This window comes from Colletotrichum scovillei (assembly GCF_011075155.1).
Source record: "Colletotrichum scovillei strain TJNH1 chromosome Unknown Contig00010, whole genome shotgun sequence".
Taxonomy (NCBI): Eukaryota; Fungi; Ascomycota; class Sordariomycetes; order Glomerellales; family Glomerellaceae; genus Colletotrichum; species Colletotrichum scovillei.
This window is the reverse complement of record NW_023336268.1, coordinates 4,436,894-4,461,829: the sequence shown is the minus strand read 5'-3', so window position 1 is coordinate 4,461,829 and position 24,936 is coordinate 4,436,894. Positions and strand designations below refer to the sequence as shown.

The following is a 24,936-nucleotide window of genomic DNA, read 5'->3' as shown; positions in this document are numbered from 1 at the left end:
CTCGACGTGGGATGCTGCCGCCGGATGCATGATTTTGGTGGGCAGCCGGTTTCCGACTGATAGTCTACGCCTCCATGCCTTTTTTTTTTTTTTTTTTTTTTGCTTCATGGGATAGCAGCAACATTTTGCATTTTGTAGGCAACAACGGGTTCACCGAAAGCAAGATTTGTTAGGAGTTTAATGCGGGCATATTGGCACTCCGTTTTACGGGCAACAAGAGGCTAAATACTGCGGTCCACCCCCCATATAGTAAAGGGGTCTTATTCGCCGTCTTGGGTTCTTTGACAACCGTGGGCAGCCCTGCAAGCGTCCAGATCGCCGTTCCCTCCTAGCTTCGTTGACTACTTCCCCTTTCTCGGTGACAACGACATCCATCCTCTTTTTGCATTGAATACGAGATACACCATCCTAAAGTTACTCGACAGAACCCCTGACCTTGTCAATTGAACCAGAGAAAGACCTCCCACAACCAAACCACAAGCCACAACACACAAAAATCATGGGCAGCATCTCCGGCCCGGCAGCCACGGCGCTGCCGTACTGGCAAGTCAACGTTCCCACGGACCGCCGCACGGACGAGTGCCCGGAGGGCCTCCGCAACCTCTCGGCCAAGGACGTCGGGATCCTGAGCACGCCCGACGCGGCCTACAACCGCCAGACGTGGACGGAAGTCCGGCGGCTCGTCGAGACGAACCGTCTGGATCTGTTCCAGCGGGTGCCGAGCGAGCTGAGGCGGTACCGCTTGTTCATCCACCACTTGATCAAGGAGCACGGGAGCGTCATGAACTTTGTGCTGAGGCAGCGGCTTGGGTGGGAGGAGCCGTTGAGGGCTACTGAGGGTAAGAGACCGTTTGAGGCAGACGGGGATTATAGGATTTTGTACAATGATTGGCCGTATGGGATTGATGGGCGGATTGTGCATCTTGTTGTTTGGACAAAGTTTGAGTTGGAGGAGAATCCGGCGACGGGGGATTTGACGGAGAGGGCGAGGGAGGAGATTGATCGGTTTGTGGAGGGGACGTTTCGGGCGAGGACGAAGCCTGATACTGTGAGTTTTCATCCTCCCTTCTTCTCTGTCATGATTTGGCGGTGCCCATCGTCAGAACGGACATGCAATATGGACATGAGTTAAGCTGACGATGATGGCTAGGTCATTTGGTTCAAGAACTGGCGGAGTCTCAAGTCCGTTCACGCGGTTGAGCATTTCCACGTCATGCTCTTCGACCCGGATCCCGCGTTCATTCGGGAGATTACGAACGGGGATGTGCCTCAGTGTGACAAGTTTGAGGCATGAGTAGTAGGAAACTCGACGGGCCTAGGGATCGGTGAAGGGGGGAGTTTGGGTGAGATATTATGACGGCAAACGGCACAGATCAAGGGGGAGAGATGGCACGATAGCGAAAACCTCGTGGATTCTCTCACCGTCAACCTCGGTACAGCGAACAATGTTAGACTTAAGTTGATGTGGTTCTTTCTTGACGAAAAAGATGGATTTGACTATGGCTTTGCCTGAGGCGGTTCTCTGTACTCCACACACGAGGCCGCGGCCATGGTGATGGCAGTCGGCTTCTCCATGACGACCTTGATAGTCCAGTCTGCGGGATTGCAGAGAGGCTCATGAATATCTGATCGTTCTTGGTAGCACCGCCTAATCCCCGTAGTGATAGCGGGACCGAGGGCTTCAAGCGTCTCAAAGGAAGAGTCACCCAGAATCTTTCGATACCATGACTTGAGTCAGCAATGATCCATATATATAAGACTGAGTGAAGAACTATCAAGACGGTGAATAAGAGGAGGAAGAAGTCACAAACCTTTACAACGAAAGACTCGATTTCGACGTAATTATCCGACCTTCCAGTGTAGCCCTCGATCTCGATACTGACCACGACAACCTGCCTCGCTAGTCTCTCGTTGTCATTGACTCCGATGAGCGTAGGCACGCGCAGCTCGTTGATGCGCAGGCTCGAGCTGTAGACCGCCCCTGCCTGGGTACCATTACGGAAGCCATGGGCCAAGGAGTAAGACCGGCTCACGCTACTGCCGAGCAGCGATGCCTTTGGTAGGGCGAGGGAGATATTCAGGTAGCGAATTCTGGGCAGCTTGTCCTTCAGGAACGCCGGCTCCGTGAGACCATCAGCCTCAGGCCCGGAGACGTGGTACCCAGTCAACGCGTTCCAGATCATCTGCATGGCGTTTTCCAGGCTCAAATCGTCCTCGTAGCGGTTCACGTTGTCCAGTATGCGGAGGAGCGCCTTGCCCAAGAGGCCATAGTGCACCGTGTCATCGCTGACCTTGTCCGCGAGTGAAGCGGCCTCAAAGGGCTCTGACATGGACAGCTCGGCGGAGACAACTACGGGCTGTGTCTTGCCCTCGCGGCCCCAGGCGTCGGTACCGGCTTTGATCGTGCTCTGAAGGTCGCGGACCCGGACCACCGCAAAAGGCTCGCCGGCCTCGGCGCGGACCTGCCACGACGAAACTCGCTTCGACTCCATATGAGCAAAGGTGCGATTGACAATCAGACTCGATGAAAATTTGATTTCTTCGAGGCCGGCCAATATACACGATCGGTTGGATGGGAGGAGGTGAAGGATGAACGTTGGACGGATTGGTCGCAGCTCAAGGTGAACGGGTCTCACAAACTCAGTATGCACTGGCTGAGGAAAGTGCCCTACATGACGACTACCTAAACAATCGCGGGGTCCACCACAACCATAAAATCACCCACATCATATGCGATGTTCTCATGCACATGAGGACAGTAGTAGGAACCAGTTGAATACTTTTAAATGAAGGGCTCGACAAGCGGAGATGTTCTCTTATTTGTCCATTTTTATTACAATGCGTTATTTGTTGGATTTTTCTGCCGAACCTGGCAGTATACTGCCACCCCTCAATCATCCAAGATGAAATAGCAGGCGTTTATGCTAATTAGCAATCGCCCTCATCAAGATATACACCTAAAGATTCAACCACTTGCGCAGATCCTCAGTATCACGGGAGGTCCAAGCAATCTTGGCCTTGACCGAGTCGGTGGACTGCGACAAAGCACGCACGAAACCCTTCTTCTCCTTCTCCGCGAAGAACTTATCGAGCTTATCCAGCTGCTCTTGCTTGGTAAGCCCGCTTGTGCAGTAGCTCACGATGCTGCCAATCATGGAAGACTGGGCAGGGAACTTGGTGTAGATCTCCTCCCATCTTGTTTGCAGCCAGTCAAACAAGGCCTCGATGCCGCCCTTGCTCGACCGCAGACTGCCGATAGGAATGTAGATATCTTGGTCACGAACCTCACCGCTCAGCAAAAGATCAAGTGTGCGTTGACGGAGCTTGGGGTCGCGGGATTGGCCAAGGGTTCGGAGAGCGCTGTTGCGCTCGTCGGCGGTCTCGGCGGTCTTGTAGTACTTGTATACGGCCTCATACTGTGATTTTGGTTAGTGACTTGCTTCAATGGCATTTTCAAGGAACAGGCATACCTCTGTCTCGCCGCCAAACTTCAGAACGATTGAGAAGACGGAGCTTCGGATGTTGGGGTGAATCGCCGTCTTGTCTCCAGCCGCGAACTTCTCGAACATGGCCCGGGCTGCAGCAACAACCTTCTCGTCACCAGACATGCCAGCCGCACTAAACGTAAGAGCCTTGTACTGTTGCTCGACGTGACCATCGTTGCTGGAGAACTCCCATCCTAGTTTGTGTGCGATACTGCTGACAATTTCCCGTTGGAACTCGGTGAGCTTGTCAACAACGGCGTCATCCTCGATCCAGGCCATCTTGATTGAGCCCAGGCGGGTGAGGATCTGGTCCCACACAAGGTACTCGGCCTCGCCTCCCTGGCTAAGAGCCTTGAACAGACTCAAAAGAGACGAGGTCTTCTGGTAGCCAGAGGTTGCGAGAGCAGCTGTATCAGCCACAATACCAACCCTGTCCTGAACAGAAAGTAGTTCCGCAGCGTTTCCAAGCTTCTCCAAACGATCAATAGCGTACTTGGTGCGGTAGAATCCCGTAGAATCGGCATTGATCTTGAAGAACTCGGCATCGTCAATCTCGAATTTGGTGTCACGGGTTGTGAGCATCAAGTCCTTGTCGACACCTCCCTTGGTACGGACATTCAGAGAGATGGGGTAGAGGACCTTGTCTTCCTCGGGCTTGACATCTCCTGTGGTCAGGAAACGATGCTGCTCCACGCTGATCGACTTGCCTGACTCGGTGACAGAGACGACGGGGTATCCCACGTTCTGGGTCCAAATGTTCATGATGGAGCCAACGTCCTTGCCGCTAGCCTCGCTCAAGGCTTGCCACAGGTCATTCGTAGTGGCATTGCCCCAAGCGTGACGCTTAAGGTACTTGCGGACACCCTCCATGAATACATCCTCTCCAAGGAATGCCGAAAGCATGTGGACAACACAAGAGCCCTTCGCGTAGCTGATACTATCGAAGATCTCGTTGATCTCCTCGGCCTTGTGGATGGGAACCTCGATAGGGTGACTGCTCCTGAGTCCGTCGAGACCCAATGCTGCCTGAAGATCTTCCCTGACGAAAGACTCCTTGAGCTTCCACTCAGGGAAGAAGGCGTTCATGGAGTAGCGAGACGCAAACTCGGCGAAGCCCTCGTTGAGCCACAGAGCGTGCCACCAGTCCGGAGAAACAATGTTTCCGAACCACTGGTGAGCAATCTCGTGAGTGATGACTGTCGAAACTCGCTCCTTGGCTGCGGCACCACTGGTCTTGTCGTCAAACAAGACTTCAACAGTACGGTAGGTGACCAGACCCCAATTTTCCATAGCGCCGGCGGCGAAATCGGGAATGGCAACCTGGTCAAGCTTAGGCAGAGGGTAAGGAAGACCAAAGGCCTTTTCGTAGAACTCCAAGGCCTTCACACCGATATCCAAGGCATAACGGCCTCTCTCGATGTCCTCGGAAGGCGGGGCATACACTCGGATGGGTACTCTGAAATCGTTGGTCTCGATGTAATTAAGCTCTCCGACGATGAAGGCAACGAGGTAGGTGGACATGACGGGAGACCTGTTGAAACTGACAGCCTTCTTTCCAGAGGGCAAATCCTTCTCTTCAGCCACATCCATGTTGGAAAGGCAGGTCAGAGCCTTGTCAGCAATCAAAGTGACGGTGAACTCGGCCTTGAGTGCTGGCTCGTCGAAACAAGGGAAGGCTCTGCGGGCGTCGGTAGGCTCCATCTGGCTGGTGGCCATGATACCCTTGGTGCCATCCGGCTTGTTGTAGTATGAGCGGTAGAAACCCGCCATTTTGTCGTTCAGCTCACCGACGAACTTGATTTCGAGGGTACCCTTGCCGCCCTTGGTGAGCTTCTCCTTGAACTCGAAGCTGTGCCATTGCTTCGACTCGTCGTAGGTGACGACTGGTTCGCCAAGGCTCTTCTCTTGTCCTTCGACAGAGAAGGACAATGAAGTATTCTTGATCTCGATTTCATGGGTGTTCAAAGAGATAGTGTTGGAGTCCTCCGCCACGTCAAAGTCAATCTTGACCAAGCCATCGAACTTAAGCGTCTCGAAGTTGGGTTCAAGAGTAAGATCGTAGTGGCGCGGGACGACGTTGGTAGGCAGCTGTTCCCGAGGATAGTTCAGCGTGCCAGCGCCGCCATGCTCTCCGTGTCTGCACATACTTCTCTTGTAGGAGCAGTATCGTGTAGCAGCAATGCGCTGAGGGTTCTGGAGTCGCGAAATTCGTCGAGGAGGGGTAGCTCGGAGTACTGGCGAACGGGTCGCAAAGGCGTTGTGATTTCGTAGTTGGTAGGGACTGTTGAAGAAGCCAGGTCAATGGGTAATTCAAAGGTGGAAAAGAGACCAGATAAGAGTATAAGTGTACTTACATGCGTGTGACTGGTCTTGCCGTCGGGTTGACGATGCGTGGGGTTAGGTTGACCGTTCGTCTTGTTGCGAAACGGAACGCCATTGAGGAGGGGGAGGGGGGCCAAAGCCGCAAAGGAACGAAAGCGGTCAGTCTGCTAGGCACCCAAGCTGTCTAAGGAAGGTACATGCAACAGAGACGCGGGGTCCAGCTGAGGGGAAGCTTCCAGTTCTTCTGTGCAAATCAATGCTCCAGTCTCAGAAGTGGAAGGCGCCGACGCAGGCCGCGCAGGCCGCTGGCAAAGGTAGAAAACTCTCCCCACATCCCCATGCCTCAGGTCAGTTTCTTTCCCTCAGCGCCGCCCGGACCCACGCCAAGCCGCTTCCACCCGATTCGGCCCACTGCCGCACCCGTGCTTTCCTGGGAGGGCCGCCGGGTGTGCTGTCGGGGCTAGAAACACGGGATCTGCCTTACTTGCTGCCTTCCGGCCGGCCTTAGAACACGGGTTTCAATCGGAGATCTTGTGGAGGATGTAGCCGTCAATCCCCGGGTATGAAGAATAATGAATCGCAATTACCTTACTCATGTTACCTACCACAGTGCCTCCCACAAACCCTTCGCAGTCATCATAACTTAGTTGTTGGAGTAGACACTTCCGCAGCTCATTGGAAAAGACAGCAGAAATTGCCTTGCAACGCATGCACGTGGCAACAAAGCAAGACTGAAACCCCTCGATAATTACAGTTTAAGTCGCAAGTTCTTCTTTGCTGAGCTAGCGGGATGATGCAGCACAGTCTCAAATTTCGCCATGGTTAGATCAATCTCAATATTGTTCCATCTGCACGAGTTGCAGCCTTGAGTCCAAACTTTACCAACAGCCTACTTGCCGTGCGATTACAAAAGAAGGTCTTTAGCGAAGGGCCTAAAATGTCCTCCTGATCAAAGCAGGCCCCGGGAGGCAAGGGGACCTTAGGTACCGGAAGTGGTGCTTGAAGGATTGTTTGATAGCAACGACAACTTGTCACGTGCACTTCCAGCTAGCTGTAGAGCCTTGCTCGATGAGCAGGTAGACAAAAGCTGGGAAATTGTTTATCCTACTATGGAAGCCAGTGTCTGTATGAGCCAACCGAGAGACTCGAAGAATGCCATATCCCAGTGATGTGCTATGCATGACTTATACTCGGGTGAAAGCGGACAAGAAGCTTGCAGGCACGCGGATGTGCCAAAGGCAAGCCGACTAACATGCTGTCTCCCCGGCCGAGAACCGCCTCCCCGGGTCAAAGCCAGACGTCATTTCCACTTGAGCTCCAGACGATTAGGTTAAAATTACTCTAGGCAATATCAGCTGCCTACAGAATGACTTGCCTGCCGACCCTACACTTGTCTTACCCCGGCTTTACTGGACGGGGTGACGGGGTCGGGATCCATGATCGGGAAGAACCGCATTAGCACCTGGCTATTCCGAGCAACATCCTCGGGATAATCCATGGCGTACAGCCTGTCCCAGACCATTTGTGGAGTCAGAATGCCATTGTTTGATCTCAATTGCCAATTAGCAGCTCGTCGTTGGACCGGGGTGCCGGGGAAAAGACGTCTTGAAGATCGGGCGTCGGGACTTGTAGATTGTCGAAGACGCACTTTGACGCAAGCTCAGTCCCTAGAGTCCACAAGATGCCGATGATGGATGGCTGGAGAGCCGTTGTGCGAGAGACAATGGTTGTGGGCAGCCAATCAGACCACACGGGGATGCCAACGGCCAATGGGCAAGGAATCAAGACATGGCAACGGCCTTTGTTTTGTCCAGGACCGAGGTCAGTGACTGATTAGGGCACCTGGAAAAGACACAGAAAGCCATGGAATCAATGAGGCCGGACTCGGGGCTGGGGACGAGGGACGAGAATAGCGAGAATGACCCAATGAAGAGAGACAAGGGCAGAAACGTGTTCCAGATCCCTCCCAGCTGCTGGCCGCTTTGGCAGGGCAGCGTTTTCATTGCTTGGTTTGTTGAGAAGGCGGCCCTCACCAAAGATGCATTTATCGTGGTGAGGCGGTGCTAAGACCAGTACCAAAGATACTTTGAAACGAAGCTGGTTTGTGATATTCTTGGCCGTTTGGAGCTTGGGGCCCATGTAGCGCTCTAACAGGGCAGATGCCCCGCCTCGTCTCGAGAAAAAGCGATTGGGCACCCGTCCAAGATACCCCCAATCTTTTGAGCGATCCAATGGCGCCGTGGGCACCTGCCCCGAGCTAAGTTAAGCAGCTTATGATACCTTACCGCAGGTACCTCACCTCACATCAGGACTCAGGACTCCGGTGCAGCAGCAGGGCAGGTGGGGTTGCAAACGAAGGTACCTACCTTACCCTTACCTGAGGAGGGAAACGACCCCTCCAAAACAATCTGCTCCCACCGTGCTCCTGCTGTCCCTCACCCCCGCCTCTGTCGCCATCAACCTCTCTTCCATCACTTCAACCTCATCTTTTTTTCCTTCATACGCAAGTAATTGCTGAGGTCTTACTCCGGCTCTATCAATCAAAACTCCACAAGTAAGTTGTCTCATCATACGTTTCCACTCCACTGCACCTGGCGATGGTCTTGGGGAAACAGCTGGGAGCTTGCAAGCTGTGTCCGAAGAATCACCCCACCATGCCATCCCACCCTGAGGCAATTCTTGCTGTCCGGTCAAGGAGCGAGCACTCGCAAGCTTAGCAATTTCCCCCAATCGGTCCTATCACATTGTTGACTCACCCACTTGTCTCTTTTCTGCCTTCTGCCAATATAAAGCCTTTCCCTCCCCCCACGACCATCTACTGACCTCTCTCCCCTCTCTTCGTTAGGAACAAATCCATCACACGAGACAACATGGCCATCACCAAGATCCACGCTCGCTACGTCTACGACTCCCGTGGCAACCCCACCGTCGAGGTCGACGTCGTCACCGAGACCGGCCTTCACCGTGCCATCGTCCCCTCCGGTGCTTCCACTGGTACGTCGTCCTCGTCCTCGCATCCAACCCCTGCCGAGAGATAAAAGTATCGAAAGCTGATAGAACCCATTGAACAGGCCAGCACGAGGCCTGCGAGCTCCGCGATGGTGACAAGACCAAGTGGGCTGGCAAGGGTGTCACCAAGGCTGTTGAGAACGTCAACTCCGTCATTGCCCCTGCTCTGATCAAGGAGAACCTTGATGTCAAGGACCAGACCAAGGTCGACAAGTTCCTCATCGACCTCGATGGAACCCCCAACAAGACCAAGCTCGGAGCTAACGCCATTCTCGGTGTCTCCCTGGCTGTCGCCAAGGCCGGTGCTGCTGAGAAGGGTGTCCCTCTCTACGCCCACGTCTCCGACTTGGCCGGTACCAAGAAGCCCTACGTCCTTCCCGTTCCCTTCATGAACGTCCTCAACGGAGGGTAAGCGATTCCTTGCTTCTACTGTGATCCAACATTTGCTCACTCCGTGCTACAGTTCCCACGCCGGCGGCCGCCTCGCTTTCCAGGAGTTCATGATTGTTCCTTCGTAAGTTGACCCACGCATCGATGCTCCGCCAGCCTGTTCCGTTCCATCAGCTAACAATTGTGAAGTGCTGCCCCCTCCTTCTCCGAGGCCCTCCGCCAGGGTGCCGAGGTCTACCAGATCCTGAAGAGTCTGGCCAAGAAGAAGTACGGCCAGTCCGCCGGCAACGTCGGTGACGAGGGTGGTGTTGCCCCCGATATCCAGACTGCCGAGGAGGCCCTCGAGCTCATTGCTGAGGCCATTGAGAAGGCCGGATACACTGGCCAGATGAACATCGCCATGGACGTTGCCTCCAGCGAGTTCTACAAGGAGGACGCCAAGAAGTACGACCTCGACTTCAAGAACCCCGACAGCGACCCCACCAAGTGGATCACCTACGAGCAGCTCGCTCAGCAGTACTCTGACCTCGCCAAGAAGTACCCCATTGTCAGCATTGAGGACCCCTTCGCCGAGGACGACTGGGAGGCGTGGAGCTACTTCTACAAGACCCAGGATATCCAGATCGTTGGTGACGACTTGACCGTCACCAACCCCCTGCGCATCAAGAAGGCCATTGAGCTCAAGGCTGCCAACGCCCTTCTCCTCAAGGTCAACCAGATCGGTACCCTCACCGAGTCTATCCAGGCCGCCAAGGACTCCTACGCCGACGGCTGGGGTGTCATGGTTTCTCACCGCTCCGGTGAGACTGAGGATGTCACCATCTCCGACATTGTCGTCGGTATCCGGGCTGGCCAGATCAAGACCGGTGCCCCGGCCCGTTCCGAGCGCCTTGCCAAGCTTAACCAGATCCTCCGCATCGAGGAGGAGCTTGGCGAGAACGCCGTCTACGCCGGCGCCAACTTCCGCAAGTCTGTCAACCTGTAAAGTGGTTTAGCGATTACGAAGATGAGCTTTTGCGTTCCATGGTCCGATGGCAGTATTCTTCCCGGAAGACTCGGCAGGACTGGGGTGAAAAAATTGATGAGAAACGTCTGGCGTATAGGAAATGCGCAACGGAGGGATGAATGGGAGCATCGATGATGAAATTCGTAGCTTACCGCACTTTATCCTAAAATGAAAAAAGAACAAATATCCCCCATCACTGAGAGCTTCAGAAGGCGCCTGAGAGATAACCATATTTGCTACCGGCGAATAGACCAAAAACTTTTGCTGAAGAGCATCGACCGCCCCGCCGCGAGCGTTGGTGAGCTCCGACATAAAAAGATAGCTCCATGAGCCCCGCCAATATTGACTGCATGAAAGATAAGGTCCCTGGATGGCACTATTCGGAGCAACTTTTTGGTAGGCGTCCTCGGCCAAGAGTGACATTATGTAACACAAGCAGCTAAGCTCTGTTGCTTGATGCGGCTAGCGCGCTTTTGCCTCTGAGTCTTGACCCATCAGATTCAGAAGACGTGGGTGTAGACGTGGAGCTGAACACACACACACACACATTATACACCGCTCAGTGCCCCAGTACTACACTCAGCTTGTAGCCCAATCACTTGGATTCAGGCTGGATGCTGCAGGGTGTGCCATGCCTGGGCTGAAGAACTGCAGCAAAGAGTAGCCTCGAATTGCCTCGAACGACAAAAGTTGGCAGGCCGAGAAAGGTGAGAGGCACCGTGCACGACTTCAAACTCCCGCCCCCCCTTACTCAGTACCTAGGAGCTACAAGTTCACAGCCAGCTAGAAGGCTTGCTAGCGCGAGTGCTGGTTTATCTCAGTTTTCTTCACCCATCAATTGCAGATCCAGTTGATACTGCAGCGTACATTGCGAAGCTCAGGACAAGACAGTTCGGAAACAACCGGGCGTTTGCGCGACGCATGTGTCGTCATTCATGAGACTACACACACCAGACGAACAGAGAGGAATTCCTGAACAACTGGCGAGCCAACAATATTGCCGCGTCGCAACCTGGACACCGAGTCAGTGTGTACTACTTTCCTTCTCCTTTGTCCTTCTCTTCTGCAATGGTCTGGCGTATTTCCCCTCCGCTGCTTCTGCGGCTCTCTTCATTACTATACGCAGTATGTCCCGTACTAGACGCGGCTGATGCTTCGCATGCTGCGTGCCGCCGCTGCCGCTTCATGAATGCTAGTTTTGGCTTAGTATCACATTCCATAACTTGACGCGCGGGCAATGCTTTCTTTGCCTTAGTTACCCCAGACCACCTTGTCGGGCTCAGGCTCGCATTGAAAGCAGATGCGCTTCTACTGTTAGCGTCCCCATGCACCGTGGAGCCAAGAGCCGTGTCGTCCCCTGTCCTACTCCATCCGCATCCTATCTAATATCTACCTTACCGATATCTGCGTCATCTCTGCTATCTGTGAGGCACCGACATTTGTTGTCTCTTGCGGTCACCCTGCTACCAACTCCCCACCGCCACTCTAGGATTTGTTGTTGTTGGTGTTGCAACTTCCTGGCTGTAACTGACTCCCCGGCTATCTAGTATAACAACTTGAGCAACCCAATCGGATTGTGACGGGCGAGAGCGTGGGGGCAGCCCCTAACTTGCCACTCTCCACGTGGGTGTCTCGCGCCGTCTTCTCACCATCACCGCCGATTTCTTCCGCCAAACATCCCATAGCTCGCTCACTTGTTACGTACGACTTAGCTCTGTCTACACGTTAAATGTCCTGTCGACCCTAGCTCCAGCCCTATGCCACATCGCCGTCGCCTACGCTGCATTCTGTACCACCACGAAGGGAAGTTCGATACAGTCCGGCCATACTATGTCGGAGCGCACCCGACGGGCACGCCTCCAGCTTCCGGAAGAACGGCCGCTGCTGCAACGGAACCGTGCCAGTCACACCTCTGAGATTCAAGTTCCTCTCTATGGCTGCATGGTCAATCCTCACAGTCACTTACCAGTATACACGAATATTCACCGTATACGACGAGACATTATCTCCATTGTTGAAGACTATTTGAGTTTGGAGCAACTTCGTGATGTGCGTATCAACATCGCCGTCGTCCGCCCGCTTGTCGACAAATTGTATGAGCTCGACGACATCTCCATAGGTATGTTCAAAGTCCTCCGTCTCTCACCTCGATCCTCAATCTCGCAGAAACCGAGATTGATTTGGAATATTCGGGGTGGTGTTTGTTGCAAATAACCTGATAGTCACAAGTTTATTGCCTGCTCGTAAACCGCGCTCAGTTTTTATATGAGCAATCTCATTTGAACAATCGGCAAAATGTCAACTACAGCCGCGCAGCTCTCTGCGAGCTGGTGGCAACGCGGATATTGAGGCGCTTCAGTGAAGACAACGAAGGGCCTGAAGGCTTGGTGCTGCTAGCACACATCCTGGTTGCCGGCTTTGAGCCCTTTCAGATGGCACCGGCCGGGATTCGTGAGGCAGCTTCAACGGAGTCCTATCGCAGTTACAACCGCATGCTTCCTTCGCTCGAAGTTGCTATCTTGACTGAGAGTAAATACTTTCTAAGTGCTACTCCTTGCCAGAAAGTGTAGGTTTTTGCCTTTCGGGTTAGAGCTTTGAGCAGATACTAACGATGGACTCAAGCGTCGATGCCATCTACGAAGGCCGTATTGTCTACACTCCTTCGAGCTTTATGGACATTATTCCGGACCACTACAAACTCAAGCCTATCTCACTTTACAACCCGCGCGAAGGGCCACTGCTGGACCAATATCGACTACTTGTACCTCGTACCAGAAACATTCTCGAGGTCTTCCAGTTCCTGATTCTGCTGGCTCTCTATCTCTTTGTCATGGCCGAGCGAAAGCCGGAGACTTTCACCGTCTTGGAAGGCTGTTTCGCCATCTATGCCTTTGGATGGTCCCTCGATCAATTTGCTACGATTTTGGAGCATGGCTGGTAAGAAAACCCAAATCTCATCACAAACAGTAGCGTCACTCACGACAAGATAGGCACGTTTACACTCAGAATCTGTGGTCCTTCCTCGATGTTGGCTTCATTGGCATCTATATTGTATACGCGGTACTGCGCATCCATGGAGCTCGAGTTGGAGAACTTGTTCCAAAACAACAAGCTCTCGACGTCCTTGCGATGGGTGCCCCGGTGCTGGTCCCGCGTCTTGCCTTCAACTTGCTATCGGATAATCTGGTTTTCCTCTCCTTGCGGTCCATGATGTCAGACTTTGTTCTTCTCACGTTCTTGTCAGCATGGTGTTTCGGTGGCTTTCTACTGTCGCTTCTGTGGCTTGGTGAAGGTGCACATCCTCCCGTGTAAGTTGCCTCCGGAACTGGCCTACCATGTACAGCTTCTAATCCAGCAATAGTACTATTAGTAAGTGGATGCTCTGGATCTGGTTTGGTCTTGACGGGACGGGCATCAACGAATCGGTAAGAGCCCCTTCATCTTCCCCCTTTTCTATTAGATCTCGGACTGAACAGATTTTCACCAGGTGCAATTTCACCCCATCTTGGGTCCTGTCCTAATGGTCGCTTTCGCCTTCCTGGGAAATACGTTGTTCCTCACCATTCTCGTCTCCATGCTTTCCAATACATTTAGCACGATCGTCAAGAACGCGACTGCAGAGATAATGTTCCGCAAAGCCGTCTTGACACTAGAAGGAGTCAAGGGCGATGCCATTTTTGCTTACCAGCCCCCCTTCAACATCCTGGCCGTCTTCGTCCTTATTCCGCTCAAATTCATCCTCACCCCGCGATGGTTCCATAAGATACATGTAGCTAGCGTTCGGCTAGTCAACCTTCCGCTCCTACTGATCATCGCGGTGGCAGAACGCAGAATCCTCTGGCCAGCGCCGCAGCCGGAGAAGAAACAGTCGAGCAGCCTGACGCTGTACCCGAGGGTCAAGCAATGGTTCTGGGAGAAGTGGCGCATAACGGCCCACCGCGACATAAGAGCCGTGTTTGACCTGCCGCCGCCCGAGTCCGTCGAGGAAGAGATTGCGGTGGACGACGAGCTCACGCACCACCTCATCCGGCGACAATTCACTCGGTCCATTACGAATGATACCATGCGGAAGAAGTCGCCTCTTAGGAGAGATTCGATGTTCCCGGGCGTGTCGTCCAAGTTGCGTGGGTCCTTTACGGGAAGCGAGGATATGCAAGACGTCGGCAGCAGGCTGGATTCTCTCGAGCAAACGTCCCTGAGAATCGAGGCCTTGCTGGCGCGCATGCTGGACGCCGAAGATTATTCTGACCGAGGCTTCGGTACTGGGGAGAGCAGCACCCTTCGTGATGGGGAAGCGCCTCTGACCCAGTCACCGAGTTAGCCACGTAATTGTGCTGTGTATACTGGCAGACGCGGGGATGCAAAGGTCTAGCGTGTGGTGGTATTGTTGATGATGTAAGTAGAAAGCATGCCTAAAAGTATGAAATCGAGTATCTTCAAGGGCAGCGCTGCTCATAAGTGAATAAGTTATTGGGGATGTTTCGTGTCTGCAATCTGAAGTAGGAGGTAGCATCTACCTAGGTGGCCTACACTTACCACCCACCTTCCCAAACTTCACCTTTTGCCTACATTTTCCTACCCTTCATTCCACAGCAACCAAGACAAAGAACAGCAAAAGCAAGGCTTTTCTTCGACGCCATCGTTCCATTGCCATATCAAATCTCTACAAAGCGAAAAAGATGTGCGAAGTCTTCATCTACAAGCACGTCAAGTGCAAATGCGTCTGGGGCGAGATCGCCGTGCAATGCGGTCCCGGTATGGGCTACACGACATGCGGACAATTCGGCAGCGGCATCGCGAAGAGGCCTCTCCGGCTCCAGATGGCGGACAAGCGGTCGTGTCCGACGCACGACCTATACGGGCTCTACGACCGCAACCAGGCGCGGGTGATTAAGAAGATCACGCACGGCATCAAGATCGGAGCGGGGCCGAGTAAGCAGGACGCTGGGATCGAGGTCCCCTGCTGCGCTGTCATGTGAAGACGGTGGAAACTTACGGATATCACGAAGGCGCAAAGTACAGAGACGAAGGAGGCACGTGGGAGGGTCGATGTCTGGGTGGATGGAGTTGCCAAGCTGGGTAAGTGAAGCTGGTGACTGGGGTGGAGGCTGAGGCGCAGATGGGTTAGTGCTGGGGCTGACGTGTATTTACCCAGGGCCAAGACGCGATGACGATTCTAGCTGATGGGAGTTGAACGGGCCAGGAAGTCTCTTCTGCGTGGTTCGATTTTGACAACCGAGGAGAGAAAGTAATGGCGGGGGAAAGCGAGCAAAAGAAGAAACAACGAAGTTATGGAAGCTGGGCCGTTGGGGTTTTCGGGGTCGGGGTAGCTCTACCGAAGTCGACTGACTAGGAGCCTTCTAAAGGGGAACAATCAGCAGTAGCACAGGCTGGTATCATCTCACTACAGCGCTGCTGCGTAATGATCAGTGATCACTAAGGTAGCTAGCAGCTTTCTCATGTTGACTTGAGTCATGGAATTAACGTTTCTACCGCATAGAGAGGAGTAAAATTGCAGGTCCGAGCTGCTGAATAACCCCCTAAGAATTTATCAGTCCTCGACGAAAGAGCTGGGAAGAGGAAGCAAGGGCGACCCGAGCCGGTGAAGTCATTCATGGAACATGGATACCCGAAGCAGTGCCGGCCGGACCTGGGAACTGTTTATTTCCCCTCTTTTTGGGCTTCTTTTCAAAAAAATTACCTACCATCTCCCCACCCTTCTTTCCCCGATTCACCCCACGCTTTCCTGTCTCTCTCTCCCCATGCGGGGAAATGAGAACATCAGACGTTTCTTCCTTCACTTGCTATTGCCTTACTCAATCATTTGTGGCTACACCGTTGTCTTCATCCCCCTATCACGACGAGCTGTAAGTCATGTAAGGCATCTTGCGTGAGCCAGGAAAACCTTCCTACGATTGGTTTCTTCTCTATCTTAACACCGGTACATGTTCCCCTTTTCCAAGCCCGACATCCAACGATAATTCCTGCCCCAGTCAAGGTTCTCTCCGCTAGTGCCAATTTCTCCGCATGTCGCTGTTTAGACTCAAGATGAAAGGGGTCACATTGTCCAAGGATCCATTGAAGTCGTTCGGGAAGACGTTAGATTGGTAGTCCAACCTCGATGGTCTCCCCCAGAGCTTCCCCACACCCAAGCCATGGATGAATATGTCGGCTTTCCTTTTAGCCTGAATACCATGGTCAACCCCATCCGCTCATCACCGCTGTCGGCCGGTTGCATTGGGACCCGGGAACCCTTGGAGACTTCGGACTTGACAAGGCCTGGGTTGTGGGAAAAATAATGTTTTCCTGTTCCTGGTCCTGCGAGTCCCGCAGATCTGGGAATCCCACCCCAAGTGCACCGCTCGCGTGTCGATGAACGAACCGGCGCTTCTTCTTATAAGCTCGCGCACCCCCGATCCCACCATGTAACAGGTCTTTTGGAGCAAGTGCTTCTCTCCAACTGGTTCTTCTCGCCAGCAGCACCTCTTTCCACCGACCGCACGTCATGTGGAAGCTTCTTTTCCTTGCTTCTCTCGGCCTCGTTACCGCAGAGGACGGCCTCGACGGCTGGTTGCGTTACGCTCGCCTACCAGACTGCAAGTCTTCCGGCGTCGCCGAATCCCTTCCCTCTACCGTCATCGGCCTCAATGCGACAGAAAACGGCCCAATTGCTTCTGCCTTGTCCGAATTGACTAAGGGCTACCAAGGCATCCTCGGTAAAGACGTTTCTGTCGGCCAGGACGCCTGTGCTGCTGCTTCCGTTGTCATTGCTACTGTTGACGACTACGTTGCTGCTTGTGGAAGTGAGGGCGTTCAAGCGGACCTCATTGAGGATGGCTTCTGGCTTAGCGTCAAGGGTGATGGTGTCAAGATTCTGGGACAGAACGAGAGGGGCGCTCTCTACGGTACTTTTGAGTATCTGAGCCTGTTGGCCCAGGGCAACTTCACCGAGTTGACTTATGCGACAAACCCTTCTGCTCCTGTCAGATGGGCAAACCAATGGGACAACATGGATGGCACAGGAACTCATGGCAGCATTGAGCGTGGTGTAAGCAGTCTTCCCTCCTCCTCCTCAGACCATCATTGAGTGCGAACATGTCTGACTTGAGCAGTACGGAGGTGTTTCCATCTTCTTCGAGAACCTCAAGGTCGTCACCGACATGACCCGCGTCTCCCAGTACGGCCGTCTGCTGGCCTCCGCCAGAATCAACGGTATCATCGTCAACAACGTCAACGCCAATGCCATTCTCCTTTCCCCCGAGAACATGGACGGGTTGAAGAGGATTGCCGACGCTTTCAGGCCATGGGGTGTTCAGGTGGGCATTTCCCTCAACTTCGCCTCACCCCAGACATACGGCAACCTTTCCACTTTCGACCCCCTCGACGAGACTGTCATTGCCTGGTGGGGAAATATCACCGATGAGCTCTACGCGCGCATTCCCGATATGGCTGGATATCTGGTCAAGGCCAACTCGGAGGGTCAGCCCGGCCCCCTGACCTACAACAGGACGCTGGCAGATGGCGCCAACCTCTTCGCCAAGGAGCTCAAGAACCACGGCTCCAAGAAGGGCATCGTCATGTTCAGAGCCTTTGTCTACGACCATCTCACGCTAAACCAGTCCGACTGGCGCGCTGATCGTGCCAACGCCCAGGTCGAGTTCTTCAAGCACCTCGACGGCCAGTTTGATGACAACGTCATTGTCCAGATCAAGTACGGCGCCATTGACTTCCAGGTCCGGGAGCCCGTGTCGCCCCTGTTTGCCAACTTGAAGAACACAAGCATGGCCATCGAGTTGCAGATCTCCCAGGAGTATCTCGGCCAGCAGGATCACTTGGTCTACCTCCCTCCTCTCTGGAAGACGATCCTGGACTTTGATCTGCGCATTGATGGTCAGCCCTCTGTTGTCAGTGACATTCTTTCTGGCAAGCGCCTCAACAGGCCTCTCGGTGGCTACGCTGGTGTCATCAATGTCGGCGCGAATTCGACATGGCTTGGAAGTCATCTGGCCATGTCCAACCTCTATGCTTATGGCAGACTTGCTTGGAATCCTGCTGACGACGTTGTTGCCATTGTCCAAGACTGGACCCGTCTGACATTCGGTGTTGACCGCAAGATCGTCGACACCATTACCAAAATGTCCATGGAGAGCTGGCCCGCCTACGAGAGCTACAGCGGCAATCTGGGCATCCAGACCTTGACTGATATCCTCTACGCCCACTACGGTCCTAGGTAAGCAAGATTGCATACTCAAACTTTTGAAGTTCATGACTAACTCCAAGTTTAGCCCGCGCAGCCAAGACGGCAACAGCTGGGGTCAGTGGACTAGAGCAGACGGAGACAGCATCGGTATGGACCGTACCGTGAAGAACGGCACGCGAAACGCAGGACAATACCCTCCCGAGGTGGCGGCCATGTACGAGGAGATTGAGACGACCCCCGACGACTTGCTCCTCTGGTTCCACCACGTGCCCTACACGCACAAGCTCAAGAGCGGCAAGACGGTCATCCAGCACTTTTACGACGCGCACTACGACGGTTCGGCCACGGCGCAGACGTTCGTGCCGCAGTGGGAGTCCCTCAAGGGCCTCATCGACGAGGAGCGCTACGAGCACGTGCTGTTCAAGCTCAAGTACCAGGCCGGCCACTCGCTCGTCTGGCGCGATTCCATCAACAACTTTTACTGGAACAAGTCGAGCATCCCCGACGAGGCGGGACGCGTGGGCAACTACAAGTATCGCATCGAGGCTGAGCACATGACGCTCGACGGATACAAGGTCGTCGACGTCGACCCCTTTGAGGCGGCGTCGGGTTACAAGGCCATCGTGACGAGCTCCAACACGACGGCCGGAACGGCATCCGCCACGGTCGAGTTCGAGACCGGAACGTACACCCTCGCCGTCAACTACTTTGACGTCATTAGAGGAAAGTGCTCGTACGTCGCGTACATCAACGATGCCGTCGTCGGCCAGTGGAGGGGTAACAGCGAGGAGAGGCTGGGCCACTGGCCGTCCGAGTTCTTGGATGGCCACTCTGCCATCCGCGTCAACTTCCCTGGCGTCAAGGTGACCAAGGGCGATACGTTGAAGATTGTCGGTACCCCTGACGGGCCTGAGGTCGCTCCTTTGGACTATGTCAGCTTCTTACCTGATGGTATCATCGACTAGACTGTTGGACTTTTGAGCAAGCATACATCATTTTGTAGTTAACATTCAAGATTTATGAATTCTTCATGATTATATTTATATTTCTATTATGTGCATTTTGACGTGTCTTCTTGGTGACCGCAATCGCATTGTAATGCAGGTGGATGAATCGTGAATTTGTTCTGTGGTTGGTGTGAGTGATGTGAACCCCACAAAATTCATCCGACAAAGGTATCTTGGATTTTGACCTCATCCCCAAATTTTTCATCTAGCCATCGTCTCTTGAGGGTCAAACCAGCAGCAAGCACCCTTCACAAAGCCGAGTACCTGGCAGATATCAACGGGGCCTCAATAGCGACCTTGCATGTCAAACCCGCCTCACAGAATCAGAACCCAATACCACTTTGTAAGAATTCATCCCCTCACTCATCATCTCACTGAGACTTACACACTCCTCACAGGCCCTCACCCAACATGCTGCCCACACCGGATACCTCCCACGTCCCATTTGAGCGTGTGTATGAGCCAGCAGAGGACTCGTATCTCCTCCTAGACACCCTCTCAGCCTCATCCGAGACTTCTTTCCTCACATCACGCTTTGGCGGCGAAACATCATCATCATCATCAAGGTCAAGACCAGCAGCCCCACTGGTAGTCGAAATCGGCACCGGCTCCGGCGTCGTAATAGCCTTCCTCGCCGCCCACGCAGCAACCCTCTTCGGCACACCCACCGTCCTCACCGCAGGCATCGACCTAAACGGCCACGCCTGCCACGCCACAACCTCCACCGTCCGCCGCGCCGTCGCCGACAACCCGTCCACGGCCTCCCCTCCCTCCCTCTGGCTCGGCGCCTCCCTGGGCGACCTCACGACCCCGCTGCGTCCGGCCAGCGTCGACGTCCTCGTCTTCAATCCACCCTACGTCCCGTCCCCGGAGCTCCCCGCGCAGTCTTCAGCCACGCTCGTCGCCGACGCTGGCAGAAAGACGACGTTTGACGAGGACTCGTATCTGCTTTCACTGTCGTACGCGGGCGGGCGGGACGGTATGGAGACGACGGATCGGTTGCTTGAGGCGTTGCCTGGGGTCTTGAGCGCGAGGGGGTGCGCTTACATCCTGCTGTGTGCGCAGAACAAGCCGGACGAGGTCAAAGGTCGGATTGAAGGGTTCGGGGGCGGGTGGAGGGCTGTCACGGTTGGGGAGAGCGGGAAGAAGGCTGGGTGGGAGAAGTTGCAGATCATTAGGGTGTGGAGGGAGACAGAGACGGAGGAACACTCTACATAGAGACGTAGGACACATATAGCTCTTTCATCTTGACATCTTGTTGACCTGTGTACTTCTTCATTTAGTCGCATGATTGTGCTGGCGAGCCTCATGGCACACACCCAGTTGCGAGATCTGTAGTTTCATTTACTGGGATTGTATTCTTTTTATTTCCTAACCACCCCCAACGCCTGAATAGCATCCGGTTGGTCTTGATGTGTAGGGTTACCCGTCTTTTTTCAAGCTCGAGGCCCGGACTGTAAAATAGAAAAAAAAGTTCATCGACGGTCCGTCGTCCCTAAAGGGGTTGGGCATAAGTATTTCCCCCTATGAAGAGATTCTTCATGATTCACGAGCGCTATTTCCGTCTTTCTTTCCCTGAGGCAAGCAGGAAACCTTTCTCGGCGCCCATAAAAAATTGTCGGTGTCGACCCAGTAACAACAGGTGTCGACGGTCGGCCCTCGTCGAAAAAACAGCGCGTCTTCATTTTGTCCCATTAACCCAAGCTCAACCACGTCCACGACCGCGTCCCCGGCCACGGCCTCTTCCTCTGGGGCCGCCTCTTCCTCCGCGGACAGGGCCGCCGCGCTCCGCCTCCTTGCGCGCCTTGTTCTTGGGCTTCGGTTGGTCGTCGATGAGCAGTGTGTCGAGCGGCAGCGAGTCGGGCAGGATAAAGTATCGGATCGTCGAGCCGCGGATGTTCATGGTATCGAGCGAGACGGCGTCCTGGCCCCGCGGGGTCATCTTAACTGTGCGCAGCGCCGTGTTCATCTGCGGCGAGACCGAGGTGATGGTGCCGTGAACGATGGTGCCTGCACGCGTCAGTATTCAGTCTGACAAACGATATGCAGCGGTTTGCGCATCTTCCTAGAGCCGCGGGTCAGAATGACAAGGGTCCACTCACCATTCTTGAGCTCGATTGTCACCGTCTCATTGGCGCATTTCATCAAAAATCTAGTTGTTGGAAGTTCTGGTCAGCTTTATTTTGGTCTCGTTTTACGGCGAGCGACCTTCTGCATCTCTGAGAAGGAGGGCTCAGCACACAAATTGACGGCAGAAGGAGGGAAAGGACGATCAATTGCGCGTACCTGACGAGTTTCATTTTGGCGGCGGCGTTCGTATGTTGAGCGTGTCGTTCGTCAAATGCAAAGGCGGCTAGATGCGAGACCTCGCGACTGAGGTTGGCAGTCCTGGGTGACGGAAGGCTGAAGCTTCGGAAAAGCTGCTATCCCGTTTCTGGGAAGTGGGGCCACGCTCAAGGTGAGTCTTTAGTCTCGGTCCACGTGACTGGTAGCTTCACTCCTCATCATGTCAACTTAATGGCGGAAAGGCAAACGCAAATTACACATTAAAGGGCAGCTATCTCTAAGTCCTCTAATCAATGGATCTAGGAAAATTTCCTGTAACTAAGTCTTTTCCCAATCGCAACGCAGAGACGATATCAGCCGAGGCTCAGCACAAACCTCTCCACCATAGGCCCCCATTTCGGAAGTTCCCACTCGTGTCTAGATGCTTGAACACGAGCGCTTGCGATCTGGATATGTAGGCTGTCTATCTTTGTCGCTTCAACTTCAGTCGATCCTTCCGCGACAATCCGAACTTGGAGATGTTCTTCGAGATACGGTAAGACCTCATCGGGTTCAAGCCCTGAGATAATTCTTGCCGAAACCATATGCATCAAGGCCGATGTCAGAGGAACTGTCCCGGACACATGGTTGCCTGAACCCATGTTCTTCATCGCAAATACGCTCATGGATCCGATGAGATTCGGTGCAGATGCCCAAGAAGTGGCTTCTTCGGGGATTTCACCTAGGAAGAAGTGGATTGCAAACGAGCCATCCAACGCTCCATTCTGAACATGAACATTGGCGACCCATTCGGTGTACATGTCGTCCTCAGTCGCTACTTTGGTCTCAAGGTCAGGGTCTTGTGAAAAGTCTAGCACATGCTTCGAAGTGGTTCCCTTTCGGACTTGGGATAGCGGCCCCCCCTCTCTTTTGGACGCCACTCTCCGTTGCTTCCGGGCCAGACCTGAGGGGCTAGACGAGCCGTATAGTCTGTTGATAGTTGCTATGAGGCGAGCTTGTTCCTCAGACTTGTGAGATCCTAGACTCGGATTCGTTTCTGCGTACGAATATCCGAAGGCCGTAGTGTCTCTGGCCATCGCCGAGTTCCAAAAGGTGCCATTGGCGTCCACATAGAATGGCTTGAGTTCCGTGAGCCAATTTTGAACAGTCCCTGACGGCATGGTGAAGGAAGGCTCCATTGCGATTTGGGAAGTGACCCAGGCGGTAGGATACAGAACTTGCCACATGGCGACTATTCGTTCCACCATAGCATGGTGCAAGAAGAACACCGGATCGAATGCCGAATACTGAATGTAATACAGATGGCCGCGGTCGCCCACCAACACGTGCATTGCATCGTGCAAAGCCTCCACTGAGTCGTACTGCGTCTGATTTGACGCCGTCCCCCAAAATTTGTTACTAAAGGGCTCGAAGTCCTTGTAATTGGAAAGGAGAGTATAGAGTCGTTGCTGAAGTGCAGGTCTGGCATGCTCGATCGAGTGCGCTATGCTTTGGTTGTCCGTTGTCTCGAAGGGAGCTCTCATTGTCTCTGTCCAATGGGGAAACTTATACCATCAGGATTCTACTCTTTGATCAAGTGGGAGCCACTACTTACATCGCCTTGAGAAAAGACCTGCGGGTCCAGCGGCCGGAACTTGTAGCTGTATAATGGGTTGGCAATGGTCTGCCATCCGTTAGGGCCATACACTTGAATTGCAGGCTGCTCGAATTCGGACAAGTAGACGTTTTCTCCGAGCGGCGGCGTAGTGGCCCAGTCCCAGTATGGGATTCGGAAGTCTATCGCAGCGGCTTGGTAGTAAGCTCGTTCCGTGGGGTCCGGGAACCACGAGGCAATCAACTGCACGAGTTGAAAGAGAATTTGCTACTACGATGTTAGTGGTTTTGTGGGGGGCGTCAAGACTTCATGGGATCTGACCTCGTACAAAGCAAGATATACGCGATGCCACGATGGGAAGAGAATGGACATGTGGGTGCAGTAGCCCCTTTCTTCGCCTCCCGGTACGCCGGGCACGCCGTTCCAGGGGACGAAAGGAACGCCGTGAATACCTGCTGTATATCAGGAAAGCCAATCGACGCGATAGTGACCACTCAGTCTTACCTGCGATCTGATACCACGATAGCTGTTCGCTTTGATTCGTGAACTGAAACATGCTTGATGCGAGGAGGAAGAGATTCCACTTGAAGGGATTCTCCTTCAACTCTCTGATGTCGGGGCGGTTAGGAATAGTTCCATTTATTGAAGGCAGTTTGGTGACAATCATTGGATCCTGTGTCTGGCGCTTGACCACTTTGGCCGCTTCGAAGCCATAGTCGTAGGCCGGTGGAGAGGGTATGGCCGCTGCGGCGGTAGCGAGGAATACAAGAGATAGAAGCATGGCGCAACAAAACGCCTTTCCTGCGTCCCCTTTGTTGCAGTCGACTAGTTTAAAGCCAAGGGTATGAGAAGTTTGACAAGGACAATGGATATTGGTGTTCTCGTAGGATGGTACTGAGACGTGGTAGATGTCAGAGGGTCGAAGTATGGGCTGTCCAGGTCGATCAAAATTTCGGCACAGCCAGATTGCCTTGAATAAGGGAACCAGCCAGGTGTGACGATGACAGCAAGATGATCGTGTTCAAAATTCCGGGATTGTTCGGATGTTGATGAGTGCCGAACTCGACGTCCAGATTGTAGTGGAGATAGCCCGGCCAAAAGGAATTTTGAAAAGGGCGAACCGAACGGCATTTCTCGTGCCAATATAATGCAATTTGGTATGGAGCACACTTTAAGGTAGTCACGTAAGGCAAACAGGATGCGAGTGGCACGCCGCATAGCCGTGATTGTATGGTGCTTGCGTACTTGAGTTCCTGGTTTCCAAACGGCAGTCTCTAGATTTGGGAACAGAGTCAATTAGGAAGGTGTCGGGGCGAGGTACCTCTGCACGACGTAATCCGAATCTATTAGAGGAAAGACAGGCGTCACGATCTACCTAGGTACTGGTGAGAGAAGAAGACTGGAGCGGAAGGCACGGATTTTCGTCCTTGGTATCTTCCGGCCACAAAACGTGCCGTGCCTTCCTGATCAACTACAGTACCTTGATGTGACATGGCGTACCTTCTCTCAAAGCTCCAAGAAACATCACTATCGTACCTTGTGTAAATTGCTCTCCAATCAAGCACTGATTGAGGGATATCCCACATTGATAGCTGAGAAGCAGGGCGCGGTAATACGTCAAGCTAGGTGGAACTGTT

At 53.6% G+C, this 24,936-nt stretch overlaps 9 protein-coding genes across 9 annotated transcripts; 6 read left to right on the top strand and 3 right to left on the bottom strand.

Moving 5' to 3' along the window:
• Window positions 1–145: 145 nt before the first annotated feature.
• HER10_EVM0002818 (uncharacterized protein) lies at window positions 146–1,384 on the top strand. Its single transcript, XM_035472512.1, has 2 exons — window positions 146–1,048; window positions 1,151–1,384. Exons 1-2 carry the CDS (start codon window positions 500–502, stop codon window positions 1,292–1,294), a joined length of 693 nt encoding a protein of 230 aa, XP_035327729.1. The 5' UTR covers window positions 146–499; the 3' UTR covers window positions 1,295–1,384.
• A 77-nt stretch (window positions 1,385–1,461) lies between these two features.
• Window positions 1,462–2,595, bottom strand: HER10_EVM0001188 (FolB domain-containing protein). The gene is made up of 2 exons (XM_035470943.1): window positions 1,812–2,595; window positions 1,462–1,713 (listed from the first exon to the last, which is right to left on the bottom strand). Exons 1-2 carry the CDS (start codon window positions 2,490–2,492, stop codon window positions 1,498–1,500), a joined length of 897 nt encoding a protein of 298 aa, XP_035327583.1. The 5' UTR covers window positions 2,493–2,595; the 3' UTR covers window positions 1,462–1,497.
• A 229-nt stretch (window positions 2,596–2,824) lies between these two features.
• Window positions 2,825–6,110, bottom strand: HER10_EVM0008194 (peptidase family M1). The gene is made up of 3 exons (XM_035477726.1): window positions 5,840–6,110; window positions 3,471–5,766; window positions 2,825–3,416 (listed from the first exon to the last, which is right to left on the bottom strand). Exons 1-3 carry the CDS (start codon window positions 5,920–5,922, stop codon window positions 2,958–2,960), a joined length of 2,838 nt encoding a protein of 945 aa, XP_035328239.1. The 5' UTR covers window positions 5,923–6,110; the 3' UTR covers window positions 2,825–2,957.
• Window positions 6,111–8,677: 2,567 nt separating this feature from the next.
• On the top strand, window positions 8,678–10,191 carry HER10_EVM0010892 (phosphopyruvate hydratase; the record flags this gene model as incomplete). The annotated part of the gene is made up of 4 exons (XM_035480337.1): window positions 8,678–8,801; window positions 8,879–9,224; window positions 9,280–9,330; window positions 9,396–10,191. 4 exons carry the CDS (start codon window positions 8,678–8,680, stop codon window positions 10,189–10,191), a joined length of 1,317 nt encoding a protein of 438 aa, XP_035328476.1.
• A 1,851-nt stretch (window positions 10,192–12,042) lies between these two features.
• On the top strand, window positions 12,043–14,533 carry HER10_EVM0002735 (nonselective cation channel; the record flags this gene model as incomplete). Its single annotated transcript, XM_035472436.1, has 6 exons — window positions 12,043–12,331; window positions 12,442–12,778; window positions 12,835–13,149; window positions 13,203–13,520; window positions 13,574–13,637; window positions 13,700–14,533. 6 exons carry the CDS (start codon window positions 12,043–12,045, stop codon window positions 14,531–14,533), a joined length of 2,157 nt encoding a protein of 718 aa, XP_035327722.1.
• Window positions 14,534–14,694: 161 nt separating this feature from the next.
• On the top strand, window positions 14,695–15,510 carry HER10_EVM0012250 (nonselective cation channel). The gene has a single exon (XM_035481648.1). The coding sequence runs from the start codon at window positions 14,892–14,894 to the stop codon at window positions 15,189–15,191; it is 300 nt and encodes a 99-aa protein (XP_035328589.1). The 5' UTR covers window positions 14,695–14,891; the 3' UTR covers window positions 15,192–15,510.
• An 828-nt stretch (window positions 15,511–16,338) lies between these two features.
• On the top strand, window positions 16,339–19,398 carry HER10_EVM0004818 (alpha-glucuronidase A). The gene is made up of 3 exons (XM_035474450.1): window positions 16,339–17,260; window positions 17,325–18,442; window positions 18,498–19,398. Exons 1-3 carry the CDS (start codon window positions 16,718–16,720, stop codon window positions 19,375–19,377), a joined length of 2,541 nt encoding a protein of 846 aa, XP_035327932.1. The 5' UTR covers window positions 16,339–16,717; the 3' UTR covers window positions 19,378–19,398.
• A 251-nt stretch (window positions 19,399–19,649) lies between these two features.
• On the top strand, window positions 19,650–20,637 carry HER10_EVM0000363 (uncharacterized protein; the record flags this gene model as incomplete). The annotated part of the gene is made up of 1 exon (XM_035470148.1): window positions 19,650–20,637. The coding sequence occupies exon 1, from the start codon at window positions 19,831–19,833 to the stop codon at window positions 20,635–20,637; it is 807 nt and encodes a 268-aa protein (XP_035327508.1). The 5' UTR covers window positions 19,650–19,830.
• A 487-nt stretch (window positions 20,638–21,124) lies between these two features.
• HER10_EVM0012981 (uncharacterized protein) lies at window positions 21,125–24,080 on the bottom strand (the record flags this gene model as incomplete). The annotated part of the gene is made up of 6 exons (XM_035482355.1): window positions 21,125–21,429; window positions 21,522–21,571; window positions 22,117–23,249; window positions 23,300–23,566; window positions 23,621–23,751; window positions 23,804–24,080. 6 exons carry the CDS (start codon window positions 24,078–24,080, stop codon window positions 21,125–21,127), a joined length of 2,163 nt encoding a protein of 720 aa, XP_035328658.1.
• Window positions 24,081–24,936: the final 856 nt, after the last annotated feature.

Bases quoted from the DNA above. Each gene is read 5' to 3' on its own strand.
- HER10_EVM0004818 (XM_035474450.1), top strand. From the start codon at position 16,718: ATGTGGAAGCTTCTTTTCCTTGCTTCTCTCGGCCTCGTTACCGCAGAG. The intron at 17,261-17,324 runs GTAAGCAGTCTT...TGACTTGAGCAG, and splicing joins ATGGCAGCATTGAGCGTGGT to TACGGAGGTGTTTCCATCTT. The intron at 18,443-18,497 runs GTAAGCAAGATT...CTCCAAGTTTAG, and splicing joins TACGCCCACTACGGTCCTAG to CCCGCGCAGCCAAGACGGCA.
- HER10_EVM0001188 (XM_035470943.1), bottom strand. From the start codon at position 2,492: ATGGAGTCGAAGCGAGTTTCGTCGTGGCAGGTCCGCGCCGAGGCCGGC. The intron at 1,714-1,811 runs GTTTGTGACTTC...TGGTATCGAAAG, and splicing joins TCGAGTCTTTCGTTGTAAAG to ATTCTGGGTGACTCTTCCTT.
- HER10_EVM0008194 (XM_035477726.1), bottom strand. From the start codon at position 5,922: ATGGCGTTCCGTTTCGCAACAAGACGAACGGTCAACCTAACCCCACGC. The intron at 5,767-5,839 runs GTAAGTACACTT...CTTCTTCAACAG, and splicing joins GCAAGACCAGTCACACGCAT to TCCCTACCAACTACGAAATC. The intron at 3,417-3,470 runs GTATGCCTGTTC...CCAAAATCACAG, and splicing joins AGTTTGGCGGCGAGACAGAG to TATGAGGCCGTATACAAGTA.
- HER10_EVM0002818 (XM_035472512.1), top strand. From the start codon at position 500: ATGGGCAGCATCTCCGGCCCGGCAGCCACGGCGCTGCCGTACTGGCAA. The intron at 1,049-1,150 runs GTGAGTTTTCAT...GATGATGGCTAG, and splicing joins CGAGGACGAAGCCTGATACT to GTCATTTGGTTCAAGAACTG.
- HER10_EVM0012250 (XM_035481648.1), top strand. From the start codon at position 14,892: ATGTGCGAAGTCTTCATCTACAAGCACGTCAAGTGCAAATGCGTCTGG.